This window comes from Pteropus vampyrus, unplaced genomic scaffold (genome assembly GCF_000151845.1).
Source record: "Pteropus vampyrus isolate Shadow unplaced genomic scaffold, Pvam_2.0 Scaffold43, whole genome shotgun sequence".
In the NCBI taxonomy this organism is placed as follows: Eukaryota; Metazoa; Chordata; class Mammalia; order Chiroptera; family Pteropodidae; genus Pteropus; species Pteropus vampyrus.
Window position 1 is genome coordinate 10,489,705 of NW_011888824.1, and position 21,525 is coordinate 10,511,229.

Here is a 21,525-nt window from a genome sequence, read left to right on the forward strand (position 1 = left end):
CCCCCCCATGAGTCTCTGTTTGTTTGTCCTGTTCATTTGTTGCTTTTAGGTGACAGAAAGAAATCTAAGTAAATATATATATGCCTTACTGTTAAAGTGTACAGCTGAAACTTATTGAATTTCGTTAACCAATGTCACCATAAAATTAAAAAAAAAAAAAAATCTAATGCTTGATGATCTGTGGTGGAGCTGAGGCAAGGATGCTAGCTGAACAGCTGCAAATCACTTCCTGCTGTGCAACCTGGTTCCTAACAGGTGCTGGGACTCCTGCTCTAGATGACTTACCTAAAACGGTGATACTTATGTTGTTACCCTCACAGTATTGTACTTACACTCTAGCACAGAGAAACTTCTCGTGCTACATTCCTAACACTTGTATTTTATACTATGTGTTCTTCTGTCCCGCTTCAGTAACTAATATTTTCTTCATTTTACAGCTTCTGGAATTTTATTCTAATCTCTTTTGCTGATGGTCTTATATCGTTTATTGCCATGAATTTCTACTTTATTACTTTTCTATCATTTTATTGAGTCTCAGGAAGGAGAGAATGTAACTTCGTGAACTCACACAATGATCCTGAACCAAAAATTCTGTCATGTAAATGAAAAAAATGAAGATAAAAAGAACTTAAAAAAAATTGTAAAACATTTCCTTCCTGTCAGTGTTTCCTTCCTGCCAACTACTTTATATATTTCTTCTATTTTCCTGCCCTGCCCCCACCTCAGTTTTATAAAGGTAATAAATATACATTTAAAAAAGCATAAAGATGAACATAATTTTAAAAGTAAATTTTTATTTCAAATATTATTAAATTTATAGTCTTTGAAAAATTTGAACCTATATAGAATTAAATAGAGCAAAAAGTGAAATCTCCCTTTACTTCCTCTCCGCCAATCCTAGATTTGTTTTCAGAGCTCACAAATGCTATTAGTGTGTTGCATATTCTTCCATATCTTTGCTGCACATTTATTCACATACACATGTTTTAAAATAAAACTGGGTTAGCCCATGTATGCTTTCTGATTTGTTTTCCTCTTTTTATTTAACTTTTCTATATTGGATTTCTTTAAAAAATAATTTTCAGTGTGAAATGATTCACATGACTTAATCCACATCACCTGAGGCTCCTAGAACTAGGCTATTCTTCAAGGAGATCCAGCCACTGAGATAAGCCTAGAACTTACTGGAGTTAACCTCCTGGGCATTTAAGAGTAAAGCAGGCTGTCGTGGGGCCTATTTTTTGATGTATTGGAAGGAACATACAGAAAGAATAAAAGTCCTCCTGCCATTTTACAACAGATGAGCTAAACAATAAATAAGAATAAAACAAAAGTCAATATCTATTACATATATATAGCATTTCTTTAGCAAACATATCAACCTAAGTACTTTTTAAAAACAAATGCTTATTTGTAACTTTAATACATGACAAAACAGTAGGGGAGGGTTAGGCCTGAAGAAATTGGCATGGGATCCTGACCTCAAACTGTAAGAAAAGTAAATTTGAAATGGAGTAAAGAGCTAATGATTTCTTTTAAAAATCATAAAAATATTAAGATTTATGATCAATTTTGTATTCTTAGATTTGAAATATTCTTAAGTCACAAAACATTTGATTTAGTAAAAACAAAAAATTTAACATCGAACATCATTAAAAGATACTAAATTAAAATATTTAGGGACATACTGAGAATAAATATTTGTAATAAAACTAACAAGGAAATAATATTAATATTATTTAAAGAGCTCCTACAAATAAGGTCAGTGCCCCGAAATAAGTATTCATCTTTAAAATCCTAAATGTTTCATAATTTAAAAATTTTTATAGATACAATTAATTCATGGAAAATACAAATGGCCAATGAACACTGAAAAGATAATTAAACTCAGTCATAGTGAAATGAAAATCTAGACAGTGAGATGCTGCTTTTCACCATTGAAATTGCCCCCTTTTTCCAAAAAATAGACTATAATGCCTAAGTTCTGAGCAAAGATGGGAAAAGTAGTACTCTAATAACTAGAACATATATTCAGCTTCTATAGTGGGCAACTTTGCAATGATAATAAACAACTATATAGTTGTACCTGTGTTCTAGACACTTTAAAACATGTTAATAACTCATTTAATCCTTATATTGACTCTCTGATGGGAAACAGCAAGAGGTTGAATTATTTATCTGTAAATAACATATATAAAATGTATATATTCTTCATTCTGTATGCATACAGGTGATCAAAGATAATATGTACGAGAATATTGTAACACTTTAGTAAAAAATTAGAAATAACTTTAAGTGTCAGTAAGGAAATAGTTAAATATTTTACTGTGTATCTGGTTAAAATAATTAGGTAGCTATATACCTACCAGCCTAGAAAGAAATTTAAGCAAATTTTCACTTAAAGACGACAAATTGAACGTATTCCCCTAATTTTGTTCCTTTTTAAATCCCACTAAAACTTAGAAAAACAAGCAAAACAAAAACAACCCTATGATGATGAGGAGAACAAGAGAAAAACCACAGTAAAATTCTAAGAGCTATAAATTAGAACAATAAGTAAGAAATTTTCTTAGATCCCAAAGAGCTGAATCTTAAGTCAGCAAAAAACAAACTCAGGACCAAGTCATTAATTTATATTATTAAATATTATTAAAAATTCGCAGGAACTGGCAGTATCAGACTTGCCAGGTTTGTTCACTGTATAGTAACTATTTTCCCCCTTTCTGTATTCTATTCTTTGGATGTAAGCCAGACAGAGAAGATTCAACTCCACCTCCTAGAAGAGAAAGTATCTAAATTTAGTATTTGGAATTATTCTTTAAGATAACATTTATTTCTTCTCTCCCATTTATTTACTTATATATTTATATCCATACGATCTCATGTATATACATGGTTATTTTTTAGATTAAACTTTAGACTTTTTTAGAATTTCACCAGTTTTTCCATTAAAGTCCTCCTGTTCTTAGTTTCTGTCCAGGAGACCACATTACTTGTAGTTGTAATGTCTCCTTAATTTCCTCTGGTCTGTCACAGTTTCTCCTTCCTTATTTTTCATAACCTTAACAGTTTGGAGGAAGACTTGTTAGGCATTTTATACAATGTTTCTCAAATTGGATCTGATGTCTTCTCATGATTAGACTGAAGCCGTACTATACTTTTTAGGAAGAATACTACAGAGATAAAAGTGCTCATATCGTATCGGGGGTACAAGATATATATTAATATGACATCATTGGTAATGTTAACCTTGATCACTTGGTTACGATGTGTTTGCCAGATTTCTCTACCATAAAACTATTATTTTTCCTTTTATATACTCTTATTTTTTGGAGGCAAGACACTTAAGTCCAGCCTATACTCAGAATGGGAGTAGGAGTACTAAGTTCTACATCCTGGAGAGGAAAAAATATCTACATATTTATTTGGAATTTTTTTTATAAGAAATTCATCTCTTCTTCCTCATTTATTCAGTCATTTATATCAGTATGGACTGTGTATATTTCTTTTATCTTTTGGGTTATGATTCAATAATATTAATTTTGTTGCTCAAATTATTCTAGCTTTGGCCATTGGGAATTCTTTCAGGTTGGTTCCTGTGACACTTTGTGCTCCATTCCCCTCTTTTTGTTTTTATTGAGCACATCTTTGCTCAATAAAACCAGAGAGTGTTTCATGCTCATCTTATATTTTCCCCATCCTAGCCCTGGAATCAGCCATTTCTCCAAGGAGCCCTGGTTCCTTTTATTGTAGGGTGGTATTTAGAAACCAAGAACTGGGTGCTGGGAGTGCTTGTTACTGTTGGACTATCATTGCTTCTAGGCTATCACAGAGGACAGAGCTAGGTTATATTGGTATGTACACTAAACTTTGTATACATGTATGTCTATTTTTCTATGTCTATAAGCATCTATATTAAGCTACTCATGGGTTCATACTGAGGTCTTTGACTCTAATCCAATACAGCAGAGGTCATTTTAGCTTCTTTACCTTGCTTATCTATAAATTTCTTCTCAAACAATGAGATACCTCCTACTGTCTACCATCCATTTCCTTATTTATTCAGCCTTCATTATATAAGTAAAGCAAGTTTAGAACTGTTAACCTATACTCCTCTGTATTATTTTCTAGGTCTGCCATAGCAAAATTGAGTGGCTTAAAGCAACACATGTATTTTCTCACAGTTTTGGAGACTGCAGGTCCAAAATCTGAGTGTCGAAAAGGCCATGCTCCCTTCAAAGGCTCTAGGGACAAATCTCCCTTCCTTGCCTTTTCTAGCTTCTGGTGGTTACTGGCAATCCTTGGCATTCTGTGGTTTGTGGCATCATAACATAACTCTTTGATCCCTGCCTCCATTACATGGCTGCCTTCTATGGGTCTCCTCTTTGTCTTCGGATCTTGATATCTGTCCCCTACCCTTTCTCTTTCCCCCTGCCTCCTGGTCCTTATAGGTATACTGGTCATTGGATTTAGGCCCACCCTATTCCAGTATGACCTCATCTTAACTTGATTACTACTGCAAAGACCTTATTTCCAAATGAGAGCACATTCACAGAGACCAGCCATTAATGATTCAATGTATCTTCATGGGAGACACAGTTCAATCTACAGCACTCTTTATTATAGACTATGTGGTTAAACAGAAAGGCATAAAATAATTGCTGGAGAATAATTTGAACTATGTTGAATTGAAAATAAAGCGAGAGAACTGCTTTGATGGTTTTTTAAAAAATGTCATAAGCTTATTTGGTCTGAACAATGAACTTTAAAAATTAACTTTTTTTTTTAAAGGAGAGAATGATGTTGGAAAGATAACAGATTTGAGGATTTAAAAGTTGCAGAGTTGAGGATTTAAAAGTTGGATACTCTGGGATTTTATTAGTGTAATCATAAAGCTGTTTGTCTTTTTTTTTTTTTTTTTAGGTGAGGGCAACCCTCGGTTGACCTTGCAGATTGTAAGGACCTTGTCAGTTTGCAATCCCTTATTTTTTTATTTTTTACCCCTACAGCACCTGGTCTTCCTAGGTGGTCTCCCATCCAAGTACTAACCAGGCCCAACCCTGCTTAGCTTCCAAGATCAGACAGGATCGGGATTGTTCAGGGTAGCATGATCGTAGACTAAACTTGTTTGCTTTAAGCAACTCATACTTTTTTTTTAAAAAAAAAAAAATTTGTTCATGTCTTACGACTTCTCAAAAATTTACTCGAGATCGAGATATAAATTTTTGTGATTTTTGGAATTTTATCTTAGAAACCCAATGTTCTTTTTATAGTCATTAACTTCAACTCCATAGAATATTATGCTTTTAATTTGGATCTAACTGGGAATTTTTGTTCCTCAGTTCAGCCAAGGCCACATTGTGTCAGGGCTGGGAAGCTGCCTTTGCATAATGACTGAAGAACTGAAAATACCTCATTGGGAATATGACTGTAATAGTATCTTTTTCATAATCTAGAAACTCTTTGATCTTGTTGTGTATAATTACATAATTACTCATCTGTTGCTATTTAGAAAACTGTCTTTTCTCTTTATTTTCATTAATTTAAAATGAGTTTATATATGTTTACAGTAGCAAAATTACTGCATTTCTCACAGAATAATTTATGAGGTATTAAATACAAGTACCTATAATCGTTCAGGGATAAAGTGTGTGATTTCTATTTTCTTCTTGAATTGGGCTGATTGTGAAAACGTTAACATTTTTTGGCCTTCTTTTAGTTCTTGCCATTACCTCCAAGTCAAACTTCTACTCCTTTTCCTACCAGTTTTTTTAAATTAATACATGGAACAACTAGTGCTTTTACTGGTATTTTACACTGCACTATGTAGAATATTCTAATGGACAAAGAATCCGTTGAATTTAAGGCATGATCATAGTAAGTAGTGTTATTTAGAGCCTATTCTGTAAGGATAAAGCAGTGTCAAAGTTTGAAGACAAAAGGAATGGGGCACAAAGTGTCACAGGAACCAAAGTTTGAAGACAAAGGGCAAGAGTTCTAGAAAAGAGTAAGGATTATAAGAAAAGGTAGATGAAAATAAGATGGAGTAGCCGGACTCTGGAAGACTGACAGTAAATAACAGAAACTTGGATGTCTGGAGAAAATGAATCAGAATTATGGTTTGAGTTATTGGTGTGATGACGAATGATTTTGATTGTATTTTTTATTGACTATCTGGGGAAGTGAAGTGTGTGTACTCCTGTTAAAAATTTAGTTATTTAAAATGTTATCTGAATATGGGAGATAGTTTTAGCAGGCATATAAAAACTATTTAGAAGGAAAGTTTGGTGTGTTTTGCTTATGTAACACTTGATTCCAGTTAGAATATGTTTTCCCTCCTGAATTTATGTCTTTTTGAAATTCTTATGATATTCACTTCATGGGAGCTAGTCATTGTTCTTTACCTTCTCTGTTTTTTTGGTAAGTGTTCTAAGTCATCTCATTTATAATCTTTGTTTTTCATTTTGTTAGATTTCCTTCATGGCATATCTCTTTAATGTCAAGGACTTAGAGAAATTACTGAATATTGAAAATAGCCTTGCATAAGAACATAACTAATAACCTGAAAAGTGTTCATCTCCTTCATACTATAACCCCCAGCTGAAAATTACCATGGCATAGAAGTATATTAATTTCTAAGTAATATGCATGAAGTTTGGACCAGTGTTACCAAATGTAATTTGAGTTTGTTTTACAATGTATCTACAGAATATTTTAGTTATCTGCATTTAACTCTATTATCATTTTGACAGTAATAAGAGCTTCACTGCAGTGGGATTGCCCTAGTTCCTTTGGCAAAGAGAAAGTAAAGGTGGATATGGTGGGATGTAAAGTTTGAGTTAGGGAAGATTTTAGACTGGAGAATTCTTGAAATTCTGGAGTTCTGTTTCTCAGTTGGGAATGGGGAAAAGGAGTAATGTCAGTAATTCCTGCTGGGATTCTCCTATGTGGTCTGAGGCGAAGGCCCTCAGATTAAATTAGGATGGAGGAGGGATCATTCTTCTGGAGTCTTGGAGCATCGTTTGTTGCTAGGGCAATAGGTACCGACGTGGAGGTGATCAGATGGAAGAGTACGATTGTACTAGTCTTTTCATAAATAAAGTTTGGTTGGAAATTGAGTGTTTAGGAGGAAAGAGCCTATCTTTCTACTAGGCTGCTCTTTGCAGGTAACATTATGCTCATGTTATATAATTCAAATATTAACCTGTAATAGTAAATTTTAAGCTCTTATTTACTTTCGTAATTGTTTCTCTTTGTCTACAAGACAGTTACAGTTGAATATAGGTATACCTCTGTATACTAAATGTAAATTTAATTTTGGAAGTACAGATCAAAGTACGCGAAATAATTTTTGTATAAATTCTATGGTACATTACTTTAACTTAACAGTCCATCTGTGAAGTAAGTCATCAGACCTTAAACAAACTGAATGATTCTGTCTAGTTAGACCCTCCACTCTCCCAGCCCACTCTCCATTCTTTAGTATTGTTTGGTTACAGCTCATGTTCCAAGTGATGCTCTTTAGACATTACTAAATCTTCAGAATATCTTGTGAATAATCTGAAAAATAACTTCTATTCTTTTCCATTTTAATATTGTGTTTTATTTTAACTCTTTAAAAACTTTAAATTCATATATGAGAGTAGAGTAACTGAATACAGATATAAATGCTCTATGAATGACAAATATTCAGTTTTATAAGTAACCATTATATAAATAAAGGTACCTTTTCTTTTTTTTCTCTCTAACCTGCAGCTTTTAGAGGTTCATTCATTTTTCACTTAATAAATACTTATTGAATACTTACTGTATTTTAAGAACTGAAAAATTGGAAAGAGATCCAAATGAAGGAGAGGATTACATCAGTATCTCAGCAGGAACGAGACTCTAGTACAAAACAGTGTTCTAAAATTGCTGTGGAGTGATTCACTTTCAGCTATGGTATTTTGAGATTTCAAATAATGCTAAATAAGGGTGTGAGATTTTTATATTTAACGAGAAGTTGAGACATTAATTTAACATTAGCAGCATCACTTTTTAGCTGTGGTAATTTGTTCATGGAGTGTCAAATTCCAGTTGGTAGGAAATAGATCTGTGACATGAGGCTAGATGCATTTGCAAGATGACCAAATTGTAACATAAACCACACCAGCAGATCATCAGTTTCTTCTTAGATTTTCTCTGCTAAGACCTGGAGGCCATGTAAATAGCTGTCTTTGCCACAGAAATTAGTTTGAGAAGTTGTTTTTGAAGTATGCAGCAACTCGTTGTATAGGGCATAACCTAGACGCTGAGCGATCAAGAGGAAACTGGGAGTATAGAACCCTAAGACCAAAAAGGAATTTTTGTTGAGGCTTGGTTTTGTAATCTTCCACGGGACAGTCTTCCTCTCCAGTGTTACATGGCATCAGATTCACAGGCGGTTCTTTTATCTTTTAAAGTCTGATTTCTTAAATGTAGCCTGTAACAGTCTGTTTGGGCTAATTTTCAAGCATATTTTTATATTTACTAAAAAAAGATGCAATAGTGTCAATTTTTTTTGGTAATTCTCAGCTGTTAATTTGTATTGAAGATAATTTTCTTATTAATTATTCTCATTTATTTTAAATAGGAGGGACTGATAAAAATGGACTTCAGTTTAACCACATCTTCATTAGTTAGTTGTATTTACTAAGAAATAATAGGACTGTTGAATAATATAAATTTTGAGGTCATCTTGTGAATAATATATATCAGAAAGGAAGAAAAATCAGGAAAGTTACCATTTTGTGTATTATCTTTATCTTGTGAAGAAACTAAGGCTTTTTAAGGTAAAGACTTGTTCATTCATTTATTTATCCACATGGGCAGTATTTATTTAGTGTTTAGTATATGTCAGATACTGTGCTAGATGTTAGAATTAAACAAACATTTTCCCTATTCATTGTACTGAAAGTCTAGTGGAGGAGACAGACAGGAAGTAATTATAAAATATGACGAGCAATATGATCGATGACGTACACAGGGTAGGGGGACATACCTAAATCAGATGGATAAGGAGAGGGACCTCTGGCAGAAGTGATGTTTAAGCGGAGGCCCAAAAAGGTACGTAGGAACTGGCAGGGCAAAGGGGCAAGGGAAGGAGAGTAGTCTAGGCTGAGAACAGCACGATCAAAGACTGAGAGGTGACGGAACATTCTGAGAATGGATCAGAGGAGAGTAAAACTGGATGCCAGGGGACCACTTGCATTAAGAGCCAGTGGTGACTTGTTCATAAAAAAAGACAGTGGGAAAGGAGAAAATGAGTAGATTCAGGAGATATTTAAGAGACGAAAACCGTACATTCTTTTTGAACAGTTTTAATTCTGATGGAATTTACATACCATACAATTCACCCATTTAAAGTATACAGTTCAGTGGCTTTTAGTATATTTACATAATTGTATACCTTTCACCAGTGTCAATTTTTGGACATTTCATTACCCCCAAAAGAAACCTCATTTCCCTTAGCCATCATCCTCCAACACGCCTTTTCTCCAAGTTCTAGGGAACCACTGCTAATACTGGAGGATGTCATAAAAATTTCCCAGGGCTCTCTTTTCTTTGCTTGTGTATTTTATTATGGTGATTAGGTTTTGTTATTGTACTTTGCCAAATGGTTTCTTTAAAACACCTCATCTTAATGTAAAATATCCTCTTTTTCTTAATTTTCATTTTTTTCTTTCTTTTTTCTTTTTTTTTTACAGAAAATTTCAAACATATACCGAAGTAGAAATAAAGTGAAGTAATGAACCCACATGTACACCTCACTGAATTTATACAATTATAAATTACAACACTTGACAGTCTTATTTCAGTTGTTACTTCTCTGCTTGCTCTCACATCCTTGGTAGTATTTTTAAGTAAATTGAGAGCTCTCTCTTCACCTTTTAGTATAGTAGTAATATTTATTGAATATTTACTGCATTCAAGGCACCGTGATTAGAGGTTTACAGATTGTTACAGTTAACTCAAAAATTAGATGTTAGGTATAATAATATGCCTATTTTATAGGTAAAGTAAATGATATTTAGGCCATTCTCTAACCTGTTACCCTTGTTTCACTTTTGTGTGGTCAATTCAATGGTGAATAATCATGTTTTGCAACCTCTTAACTTTGGAACTTTCAGGACTCTGATAATGCATACTCCAATAATATGGCTTCCAGATACTACCTGGATTAGTTGGTCAGTTGGCTTTAATAACTACCGTAAATTTTTGCAGTATGAAGTTTTGTACCTTATACTTGATTTAAATTTTTTCATTTTAGAAATCCTTCTGAATTAAAATAAAATTATCTTTTTTTTACTGATGAAAAATTAAGACTTAGAGGACGTTAGTAATATACCCAGGATTGCAGCTATTTAAGAGATGGAGCTGAGATTCTTCAAGTGTTAACTCCAAAACTCTGCTCTTAGCTCCACCATATTAGATATCTGTACTTGGAAGGGAGAATCTAGAGGGGAAGAAGCCCTAAGTGTATGTAGTGTAGGATAGTTTAGGTAATACTAGACTGAGAAATAGGAGACCAGGATTCTATTTTGAGACTGTACTTGATCAAGTAATTTAACCTTTATGGACTTTAGTTCTTCATTTGCATATGGGAGTAGGTCAGAGGTTATGTACAAAATACTCTTTTGCTTGTGAAATAATTTCAAGGCAGTCTTCAAAACAATTATGATTTTCTTTTTTTTTCTTTTGCCAATCAAATAACCCTTTTCCTTTGCTCTGCACCTCTACTTAATTTTCTTGTTAATTTACATTGTTGCTTAAAATGAAATATTTGGATTATAAATTATTTAACATGGCATATAATGGCATCATACAGTTAGTAATTTTGCAGAAATTAAAATAGTGTTTTGGAGGTATATTTTGTTTCTTTATGGATCTCATTTTTACCTTCAGTATCATCCATCCATCCATCCATCCATCCATCCATCCATCCATCCATCCATCTATTCTTTTTTATTTTTTTGCTGTCATTTTGCTTCTTGGCCTGGTAGAATATGAATGCCTGAACCTGACCAAGTTGAGCTGAATTTAGTTTGTTTTAGAGACCCATAATGAACCCATGTTCTTTTGACTTGGAAAAGCTCTGCAGTCACACAGCCGTGGGTTTAGGAAAGAGATCAATGACTCTGCATCTCTTCAGACTTGAAGATAGATAGGAGACCAAATAATTTATTGTCTCCTCTGTTATAATGTAATAATTTTGTTTCTGAGAAAATTTGCATTTTCAAAAATCACATCCCATAATTTAAGAGATCCAGTTGTAATTTGATTTGTAAAAATTTTTATGAAAGAGAAATAACACTTAGGGCTCTTTGCAAGTAAACTGCCTGGTGAGACTTAATTTTGAATTGAAACCGGTGGGAGATATCCAGAAAATGGTACAGTTGAATAAAATTTTAAAAGGCATTGAAGAAAAAAATATTGTTTTGTGAAAATAAAAAAGGGATCTGTTTTTACTGTCCAGCTTTTAAAATTGAATTTCGCTTTGAATTCTTGATCTCTTAAAACTGTACTTAGGTTATCTTTTAACTAAATTGTCAATAATAATCTGGCTGGAGACCAGAAATGCGCCCCCCCCAAACAAAAAAAACAAAACAGGTTTTTATCTTGTTTTATATAAACTTCTAGAAAGAAGTTTCTTAGTTTGTTGTGAATGGTAGCTAAGAGACAATGTACAAAAAGGGCTTTGAGACCTAATTTGTGAACAGTAGACTTCTGTAATTGTTTTCAACAAGTAATTTTAGAACTTTTAGCTCATTTTCTGTTTTAATAGGATTTGAAGTGGCTTCATAAAAAATACAATTGAGAAAAAATATAAAATCAAGAAAACTGTGATTGGTATTAATAATTAGATAATAAAATGAGAACCGAGATTTTCACAGAATCACATCCTCTTAGGCCATATTTTTGGCTCTATTGAAACAAGTTTTTTACTCTCCTTAAAATATAAAGAATAAAAAGCAAACAGTTCAAGAAAACATGCTTTTTATGATATTGATACCTGACATACAGTTTTCCTAATGTTCTTGACAGTTTTTGAATGATTCTTTTTTGTAATCATTCTCAGACTCAATGCAGGTACTATAATGCCAAAATAAGACTTAATATTTTAGCTATAGCTTTTGTAAACATTTAGCTAGATTGAAAAATTATTTGGAAAATTCTGGTCTTTCGAGTGGATTTTCATGTACTGTGATGATTGTTTATATTTTGATGCATTTTTAAAAATCCTACTGTATACTTTTTCTGCTTTTCTTAAGTTTCTTTCCATCTTGGCTTCTTTTGATTCACTCTTTCCTTTATTTCATTTTCTTCTAGTCTATTAGAAGTTATACACTTTACCTCTTAAAAATATAGCTTTATTAAGATATAATTCATATACCATACAGTTCACCCATTTAAAGTATACTATTTAATGCTTTTTAATATATTCTCAGATTGTGCAACTGTTACCACAGTCCAACTTAAGAGCATTTTTAGTTTTCCCTAAAAGAAATCTGTTAGCTGTCTGTCACTTTCCCATCTCTCCTAGTTCTGAGTAACCGCTAATCTTTCCATCTCTATAGATTTTTTTTAATCTGGGCATTTCATATACATGGGATCATCTAATATGTGGTCCTTAGTGATTGACTAATTTTCACTTACTATAATGTTTTCAAGATTCATTAATGTTGTAGCAAGTATTAGTGCTTCATTTTGTTTTAGTCCCATATATTAGTCCATTGTTTATGCAATCATTGTCCTTAGATTTTTTTAAAGATTTAATTATGTTGACTTTTAAACAAAATCTTTTTGTTTTCTTTAACAATTCAGGCCTATTTTTCTTTCTTCCTGAAAGAAACCAAGGGAATTTTAGTGGTTCTTCTAGTGAGTCTTGGTAATAAGCTTGTTTTTGCTTAGTTGAAAATATATTTTGCCCTCGATTTTGAAAAATAATGTACCTTTCCAAACAATTGTTGGGTGCCAGTTATTTACTCTTAACCTTTTGAAGATGTTTCACTGTGTTCTGGATTCCAATACTGCTGTTGAGAAGTTACTATCATTCTGAGAGTTCTTTTATTAATAGTCTGCCTTTTCTCTGACTCCTTTTTCATTGTCTGGTTTTTGTAGTTTCCTTATGATAAACTTTAGTCTTGCTCTGCAGCTGTATGTATAATAGTGAAATTGTAAACTCCAAAGAGAAGGATTATATTCATATTGTGAATGATATGTTTGCATTGTCTTTTCTACCTAACATAGCACCTTGTGCATAATACCCTCCTAGGAGATTCTTAGGTTGAAGAATTGTTGGACTCTGTATATAGCATTTTTACTACCAGGTTTTAGTTTAGATTATTAAAAAAAATTTACCTAAAAATATTGCAAATGACTAGAATTTTTTTTAAAGGATGTAGTTACATGTATCATTAAAAATTTTTTTACTTGTGATTTGATTGTGGCATTAGCAGGAAAGGAAAAAATATGGTGTTGTATAAAAACCAAATTATTGACTTTAGGTTAGAGTTAACATTTTTGTTTAAAAATATAAAATATAATAATATTGACTGATAGATATATTTAAGCTGTTACATTTAAAATCAATATTTTGATACAGTGTTGTGTAATTTTCTGATTATGTTTTTTTAGCTGTAAAGACTCAGTTTATTGTTATAATATAGGTCTGGAGGATGCGTTCTTTTTGAATTTAATTCCTTTCCTTTAAGAAGGCTAGAGCAGAGATAGACTATTCCTATATATCAGAAGATAGAATCAATGAATTCATCCATTACCAGATAAGAATAACATGACAGTAAAACAAAAGGTTGAGATTTGTTCAGAATTCATGGTATGTTTTCTTCAATATAATTTACTAGCATTATATCAGGTTACAACAATGTCTTCTTTTATTTTTCCCTTACTGAAATCTGTCTGAAATCTGTCTGAAACCATTAGCTCTTCTTTGCTCTCTCTGAATACTATAAACCCTGTCTCTGGTTTTTAAAAGAACTATTCTCTGCTGGTTTCAGATTTCATTGTTTTAACTTAGATATGGGCTACATGCCATTGTAATAATTTGCATTTGAGATTTGTGGCTACAATTAGATAGTATAATAAAGCACATTGCATTGCATCTACCTCTAATTGACTGTGTTTCCTTAGGGAAAAATAACATTTTAATGTGTTAAAAATGTTAAAATTAATATTTTCTGGATCCATCTCTTTCTAAGATATATGGTCCTTTTTTCAGAGATTCATACTGTCAAATATTTAATTCCTTGTTCATTTATTATTTATATTGTGTGTGTGCATGTGTTTGTATGTACATATGTGTGTGAATACATTAAGCTTTAATCTTTAGTTTTTACACTAATGAATTCTGAATGTTATAGGAAATCAATTTTTACACTAGAACTGAGATGTTGAACTTGGAATATTTAAGCTTGAAGGCTTCAGAACTGGAATGAGACTCAGGTGGAATGATGTTGTAGTGATTAGAAATGCAGAATCACTTATTAAAAAGTGTTATTTCCTGGGCCCCTCTCTACTTTAATGGAGTAGGTAGGGCTCTAGATCCCAGATAACTTATTTTGTATGCTGAAGTTTGATAACTTCAGATAAGTGACTTTTGGAGTAAATTCTATCCTCAATGTAATGTTTTATGAACAGCATATATCAACTGTTTTCAGAATTGTGGAAGTAAATACTAGTCTGATATGGAATTGGGTTCTTATTACCAATTGTTGATTTTCTGTGCAGTTGGGAAATAATGAGCTAGCAAAGGTAGATGAGAAAGTAGCACATTATCAGATATAAGTAGCAGCCAAGACTGGTGATCTCTGCTCTCAGAGGTTTCAGCTATGACATGGAAAGTGAGACAGTCAGTCACCTGATATATTATTCATACTTTAGTAACAGTGTACTTTGAGATATTTCAAACTCTTTGAGGCCACAAAACAAAACATCTTTGCAGAGGTTTGTCCAAATTGTAAAGTTATGCTCCTTGAAAAGAAATTAAAACAAGGCAGGTATGAAATAAAATGTGAAAGCATCTTTCTCCTATTCTTCTGTTTCCACTATGCAAAGTTTACTTTTAAATTTTGGGTGTATTCTTTCATACCCTTTCTTTGCTCATGATTATATATATATTTGCATACATATTTTAAATATTAACATATATGCAAGATTTTCAAAGTCTTTATAACACTTTTTGTTCTCATCATTGCAGAATACTGTAGCCTTTAATAATTTTATAAATCTGATAAAGGAGTGTGCTTTACTATTAGCGAGTTTGAACATCTTTTTTTTTTTAACATGTATATTTTAGTTTGCATTTCTTGTTTGGTAATTTGCTTATTGATTTCCCTTGCCTATTTTAAAATTGAATTGTTAGGTTTTTTTTTTTTTAAGTTTTGAAGTTCTTTGTATCATATAGACATTAGCTTTTTGTCTTTTATATTGAAAATAACATTTGTTTTTAGCTTTTTAAATGGTGTAATAATAACTAACATTTTGCTTTGTGACAGGAGTTCTTCTGGATCCTTTATGTGTATTATTTCAGTTAATCTTCACTGTTCTCATCTCCACTTTATGGATGAGATGACTATAATGCAAGGAGGTTAAATAACTTATTTGAGCACAGATAACTACTAAGTGGTAGAGCCAGGATTTGAATCTAAAACAACTGATTTCAAAACATTACACTCAACCTTTACACTATACCTTTACCTAAAATTTTTTTAAATATAAAAAATAGAAAATTTCAAATTTGATATGAAAATTTTTGTTTTTAAAAAAATTAAAGATATTTTTAAGAGGCTGTGGTGATTTTAATACAAATGTTTCTTTAGGCATAGTAACACAAGCATCTATATGATAAATAGATGTAATTCTATAATATATTAATACAAATATTCCATAGACTTTTAGGAATATTTGTTCTATTTCTGTAGGAACATAAACTGACCTTCAGTAGCATATTTCACTCTATTTTCTTCTGCTGACTTCATAATAGCCTGTTAATCCTCCTGTTGCCAGTCATTTCGCTTTAATCCATCTTCAGCACTGCTACTGGAATAATCATCGTAAGTGCAGTTTTGATCCTGTCACTCTTTTGGAAACTTTCAGTGATATCACATTTCTTGCTGCATGAAGGCCAGGCTCTTCCCTTAGCAGGGCATTTGAAGACTTGGACAACTGTGCTCCACCTTTATCTTTCAAGATTTAGCTTGAGCAGCTTTTCTTGACACTCTATACTGCAGAGAAATGGATAGTTTGTTTTTCTTCTATTGGAACTACATTCTCTGGCTTCATGCTTGGATCGGGTAGTGTTCTTAATCAGCAGAAGAAGCTGACTGACTGATGGAGTAGATAAGAAATTTGTTTAAGTGTATGTGGTACCTCACACAATTTTGAGGGAGGGTTGGTGAATCAGTCTTAAGGTTAAGCTTGTAGGTAAAATGCCTCAAATCATCTCTAAGAACTGTCACTCTCCTGGCCCATCAAGCCCTGGAGGAAACCAGCAGTGCTGCCCAACTGCTGCCACCTCTGGGCTGGAACTTGATTAGGCTACTTCTGTTGCTGCCATTGTAGAAGGCTGATAACTCTGCTGTTGCCCATGCCAGGCAAAAATGGTAACTCCACGCAGAGCCCACTTTCTCACGCGACTCACTTCCATACTGAAGTCTTGCGCACGTGCTTCTGAATGCTTACATAATAGTTGCAGGGTATCTGTTGGTAATTTGAGGTCTAACATTTATTTGGAAGGTTAGACATACAGTGTGGGAATTTTCCTGAGTATAAAAAGATTTTGCAGAAGTCGATGAGAAGCTCGAATATGATAAACATCCACCGTACTTCTTGCTGTATCCTTTCATCTGTAATATTTCTCCCTCTTCATCTCCAGGTGAATAAATTCTGTGCAAAGACTTACTGGAATTCAATTTTTAAATTAGTCTTCCTAGTTTGAATTTGAATTTTCTTATGACTTTCTCAACATTTTTTTCCCATTACTTTATTTCTTTAAAACAATATAAAAGCTCAGAAGCAATATATTTAAATATATTCTAGTATGAGTCAAACAATATGGAAAGATATAGAATAAACTGAGGAAGTTGCTTTTCACTGCTCACCTCCTCTCCCCCCACACTTCAAATTGCTATCCCCTTTCTACATATCCTCTGATAAAAATTATAATCTTTGCTTTTAATTTGGCACATTTGATGATTATTTTGTACTTGATAGTAAGTCCATTGAGTATAGAGGCCCTTATTTATCTTTTGGTTGCTGGCATAGAGCCTACTAAAACTTTCCGTTTGTAGAACAATATTAAATGAAGACCTGACCTAAAGCTATAGCTATGTAATAATTTTGGAAGTGAAAACTTACAACTTGGGGATTTAGTGGCTGTACAGAAAAAGATAGGAAACGAAGTATACTCCAAACAAGAGTATATTTCTCTAGCTTGAGAAATAAATCATTGGCGATGGTATTAAGGAAGAAAGACATAAGAACTATTCTGTATCTGTAGAAATATTGTTAAAACCTTTTTTGATTATTTTCCAATATTGCAGGAACTCCTTTACCCATATTTCTGATTTGAATTAGTTTTGGAAAAGTGCTAAAATGTTCAGATTTGGCATAGATTTCTGTAGTTTAGGAAAGATACTGAAAAATACCACTTTCCTTTAGACTTGTGTCTGTCTTTAATGCTGGATTGTGAGTTTGACTGCTTAGTGGGGAGGTGGCTTTTTCTTTTAAAGGCACAGCACTTAGATTAGTGAATATAAACCTGTTTCAAATGATTTTTCATCTTTTGGTAGATGGAAAATAAGGTATATATTTTTTCATGTATACATTTTTCAGATGATAACTTTTGAAAATTTGATCTGTTTCAGATAAAGTAATAATAATAGTAAGAATAATATTCTAATTTTGATAAAGTGCCTCTGAAAAACTGGTGCTGGGAAACCACATTAAAATTTTTGTTCTGGAATTTTGCATTTTGCCTCATGCCCCCCCCCCCCCCCCCCGTTAATTACAACTAATTTGGCATTCTTTTCTCTTTCCAGATCATTCAACTTCAAGTGGCACATTATCTTTTAAGCCTAGTCGGTCATTGGTTACTCTTCCTACTGCCCATGTCATGCCGTCTAATTCCAGCGCTTCAGTTTCCAAACACAGGGAATCATTGACATCAGATGGCTCAAAATGGAGTTCAAGCCTCATGCAGACGTTGGGAAACCACAGAAGGGGGGAGCAGGACTCTTCACTAGACATGAAGGACTTCCGGCCCCTCCGGAAATGGTCATCTTTATCCAAACTCACTATCCCGGATGACTGCAGCCAGGATGGCATTGCACACACCGAAATGTTAAGGAGTGATTTGGAAAAGACAGGGAGAGGCAAGGCTTTAACTTCACAACTAAGGACAATTGGGCCTAGCTGCTTACATGATAGTATGGAGATGCTTAAGCTAGAGGACAAGGAAATAAATAAAAAACGATCATCAACTCTGGATTGCAAATATAAATTTGAGAGCTGTAGCAAAGAGGACTTTAGAGCTTCTTCCTCTACTCTTAGGAGACAGACCTTAGACATGACATATAGTGCCTTACCTGAAAGCAAGCCGAATATGACAGGCTCAGAGGCTTTTGAACCTCTGAAATATTTAATGCTTGGTCAGCAGGCAGTAGGTGGAGTTCCCATTCAGCCATCTGTTAGGACGCAGATGTGGCTTACAGAGCAGCTGCGGACAAACCCTTTGGAAGGTAGAACTACAGAGGACTCTTACAGTTTAGCTCCTTGGCAACAGCAGCAAATTGAAGAGTTTCGAGAAGAAAGTGAAACACCAATGAAGGTAAGGCTCAAAATCTAGTGTTTGCTTCCCTCCAGTGGATATCATGAGCACAATAGCACACTTGCCGTAAGCATACGACAGTGTGTTCACACATAGGGATTGCTTTTTCTTTCCCCTGAAAGTAAATAGGTGTAGATATTATAAATTCCAAAAGTACTGCATTAATAAACAGAACTTAAAAAATATTTGAGGCTGATTAACATGAAAAACTTCAAAAGTTTGTATCTAACTTGGTCTTTACTTTTTCTCATTTGTTAAATGGACGTAAAAATAAACAAAGCAAAACATATTCATTCTAAAGAAACTTGAAATGGGAAGAAAGGAGCTGACATAGTATCATAGAACATTAACTTGGGAATACAAAGTCTTGGATATTGTTTTTGCTTCTGTCACATTCAGAGCCTGGATGATTCTCTACCTAATCAATACTTAATATTTCTGGGCTTCAGTTTCTTATTCTTTTAATTGAAATATAATTGACAAGATAACTAGTTTTAGTCATAGAGCATAATGATTTGAAATATGTATATATTGCAAAATGATCACCACAGTAAATCTAGTTTACATCCATCACCATACATAGTTACATTTTTTTTTCTGTGATGAGAACTTCTAAGATTTACATTCTTAGCAACTTTCAAACATGTAGTACAGGCCAGGCCCCCAGCCCCAGCCTCTGGCAACGACCACTAATCTATTTTCTGTACCTATGACTTATGTTGCTTTCATGTCTTGTCATTGTAAATAAATACTGTTGCAGTGAATATGGAGGTACATATTTCTTTTGGGGTTAGTGTTTTGTTTCCTTTGAATAAATACCCCAAAGTGGAATTGCTGGGTCACAAAGTAGTTCTATTTTTAATATTTTGAGGAACCTCCATAGTTTTCCACTGTGGCTGTACCAGTTTACATTCTCATTAACAGTGCACAAGGGTTCCCTCTTCTCCACATTCTTGTCAGCACTTATCTCTTATCTATACTTTTTTTCTTGTCTATACTTATAATAGCCATTCTAAAGGGTGTGAGTTTATATCTCATTGTGGTTTGATTTGCATTTTCCTGACGATTAGTAATATTGAGCACCTTTTCATGTAAACAAATTAATTCTATCAAAAAGTGCAAAATTTTCCTAGAGCAAAAATTTTATTTATTACTGCTACTAATAAAAAATAATGAAGATTCAAAGAATGTATTCTATGAAAGGGTAAGGAGATGACTTATCTAGGAACCTCACAAATCTGAGTACAGTCCCAAAATATACACAACCTGAAGTGCTACGTTTACAGGAGAACCCTTAACACATCCCATGTGCCGCCTTTGCTCTTATTTTAGACACAGTTCTAGACTATATATTTAAAGCACATAACCAGAGGCATAATTATGATGTCTAAATTACAAGTCAGTAATTTAACCAGATTTATTTGTGATTTATCAGTTTAAATGATTGAAAGATAAGAAACCCAAGTTTAAAAATACTATATATTTAAGTTCTCAGATGTTTGTGATTAGGGTTACTTCTTCAGGTGGTGTCTTTACACAGAATGGGAGGAGTTGTCCAGGGATCCAGGGAGTCTGAGTGTTCTACTCCAACTTGAAGTAGGTAACTGAGAAAATTGGGTGAATTTAAAGGAATAAGTATTAATTCATTCTTTATCTGCTTGGAGCAACCTTTGCTATAAGCAAAGTTTTTCCCAACCTTGACAATACAGCGAGGGTAGGGATCTTGGAGGTACTTTGTAGAGTAAAACTTAATTTTAAATTTTCTCAATGCACAGTAGAGGATGGCTGTTAAGGGACAAAATTTGTATGCACCCTGGAAAGTCCCTCTTTTTGATTAACCATATTTGGGATGATCTCTTTATAGTGCTTTTAAGTTTTAGAGTAGAAAGATGAAACTATGTAAGGAAAACTTTAGACACTTCAGTTGCAATATTTAAATGACTGCTTCTCTTCTGATTCCCTTCTTGGACTGTTACAGGAAAAATTCTTAAATACTTTCTCCTTGGAGTGTCCAGGGTCCAAGTACTATCTTTACTTTAAAAGCTCTCACCTTAGTTGTTTCTTAAAAGACTCTTTAAAAGATTGACTTCCTTTTAGCCTAATTTTTACACGAAGGAGAGAGCCACAGTAAGAATCATCTTATTTTCTCCCATTTGAGAATGTGTGTGATTTTTAAGCACAGTTGTTAAACCCTCAACATGACAAACAGCAACTCTATTACAACAAAGAAAAGGAATTTAGCTGAGAGTCACTAACACCACTATAGATTTATATAGACCTTTGTAGCTCTCAGAGTATTTTATCTCAATTGATCCTCACAGCCTCTAAACCCTTTTCTTTCTCAGAAGGTTAATATTGTAACATGAAAGTTTTACTCTTCTTAGAACTAAGGCCAGAATAATTAATTGAGTCAGCCTCACAATCTTACATGTATTGTGTTCCTTGATCCCCATAGTTTGCTACTAAATCAGCTGCAGTGCAGGTAATTTAGTACTCTGAAGCATTTTTCTTTGTGAATGAAGAGAAGCCATCTGTGCCCTCAGTTGGTTAGAGTATAGGCCTCCATGTGCAATGTCCACCAGTGTCTCTCATTCTTTCCTGTGTTCTGTATCACCCTTCTCCTCCCACCCTCCCCCAAAGCTGTCTGACCTTCAAGGACT

General features: G+C 33.4%; 1 protein-coding gene and 1 pseudogene across 4 annotated transcripts in view; one reads left to right on the forward strand and one right to left on the reverse strand.

Moving 5' to 3' along the window:
- CEP85L (centrosomal protein 85 like) overlaps positions 1-21,525 on the forward strand; it is a 129,568-nt gene that overhangs the window by 24,942 nt on the left and 83,101 nt on the right. For all 4 annotated transcript variants that reach the window (XM_011358787.2, XM_011358785.2, XM_023529833.1 and 1 more), the window contains one exon: positions 18,078-18,865. In XM_011358787.2, coding sequence (XP_011357089.1) covers positions 18,078-18,865 — 788 coding nt within the window. The remainder of the gene's footprint in view (positions 1-18,077; positions 18,866-21,525) is intronic.
- On the reverse strand, positions 5,001-5,119 carry LOC111738801 (annotated as a pseudogene).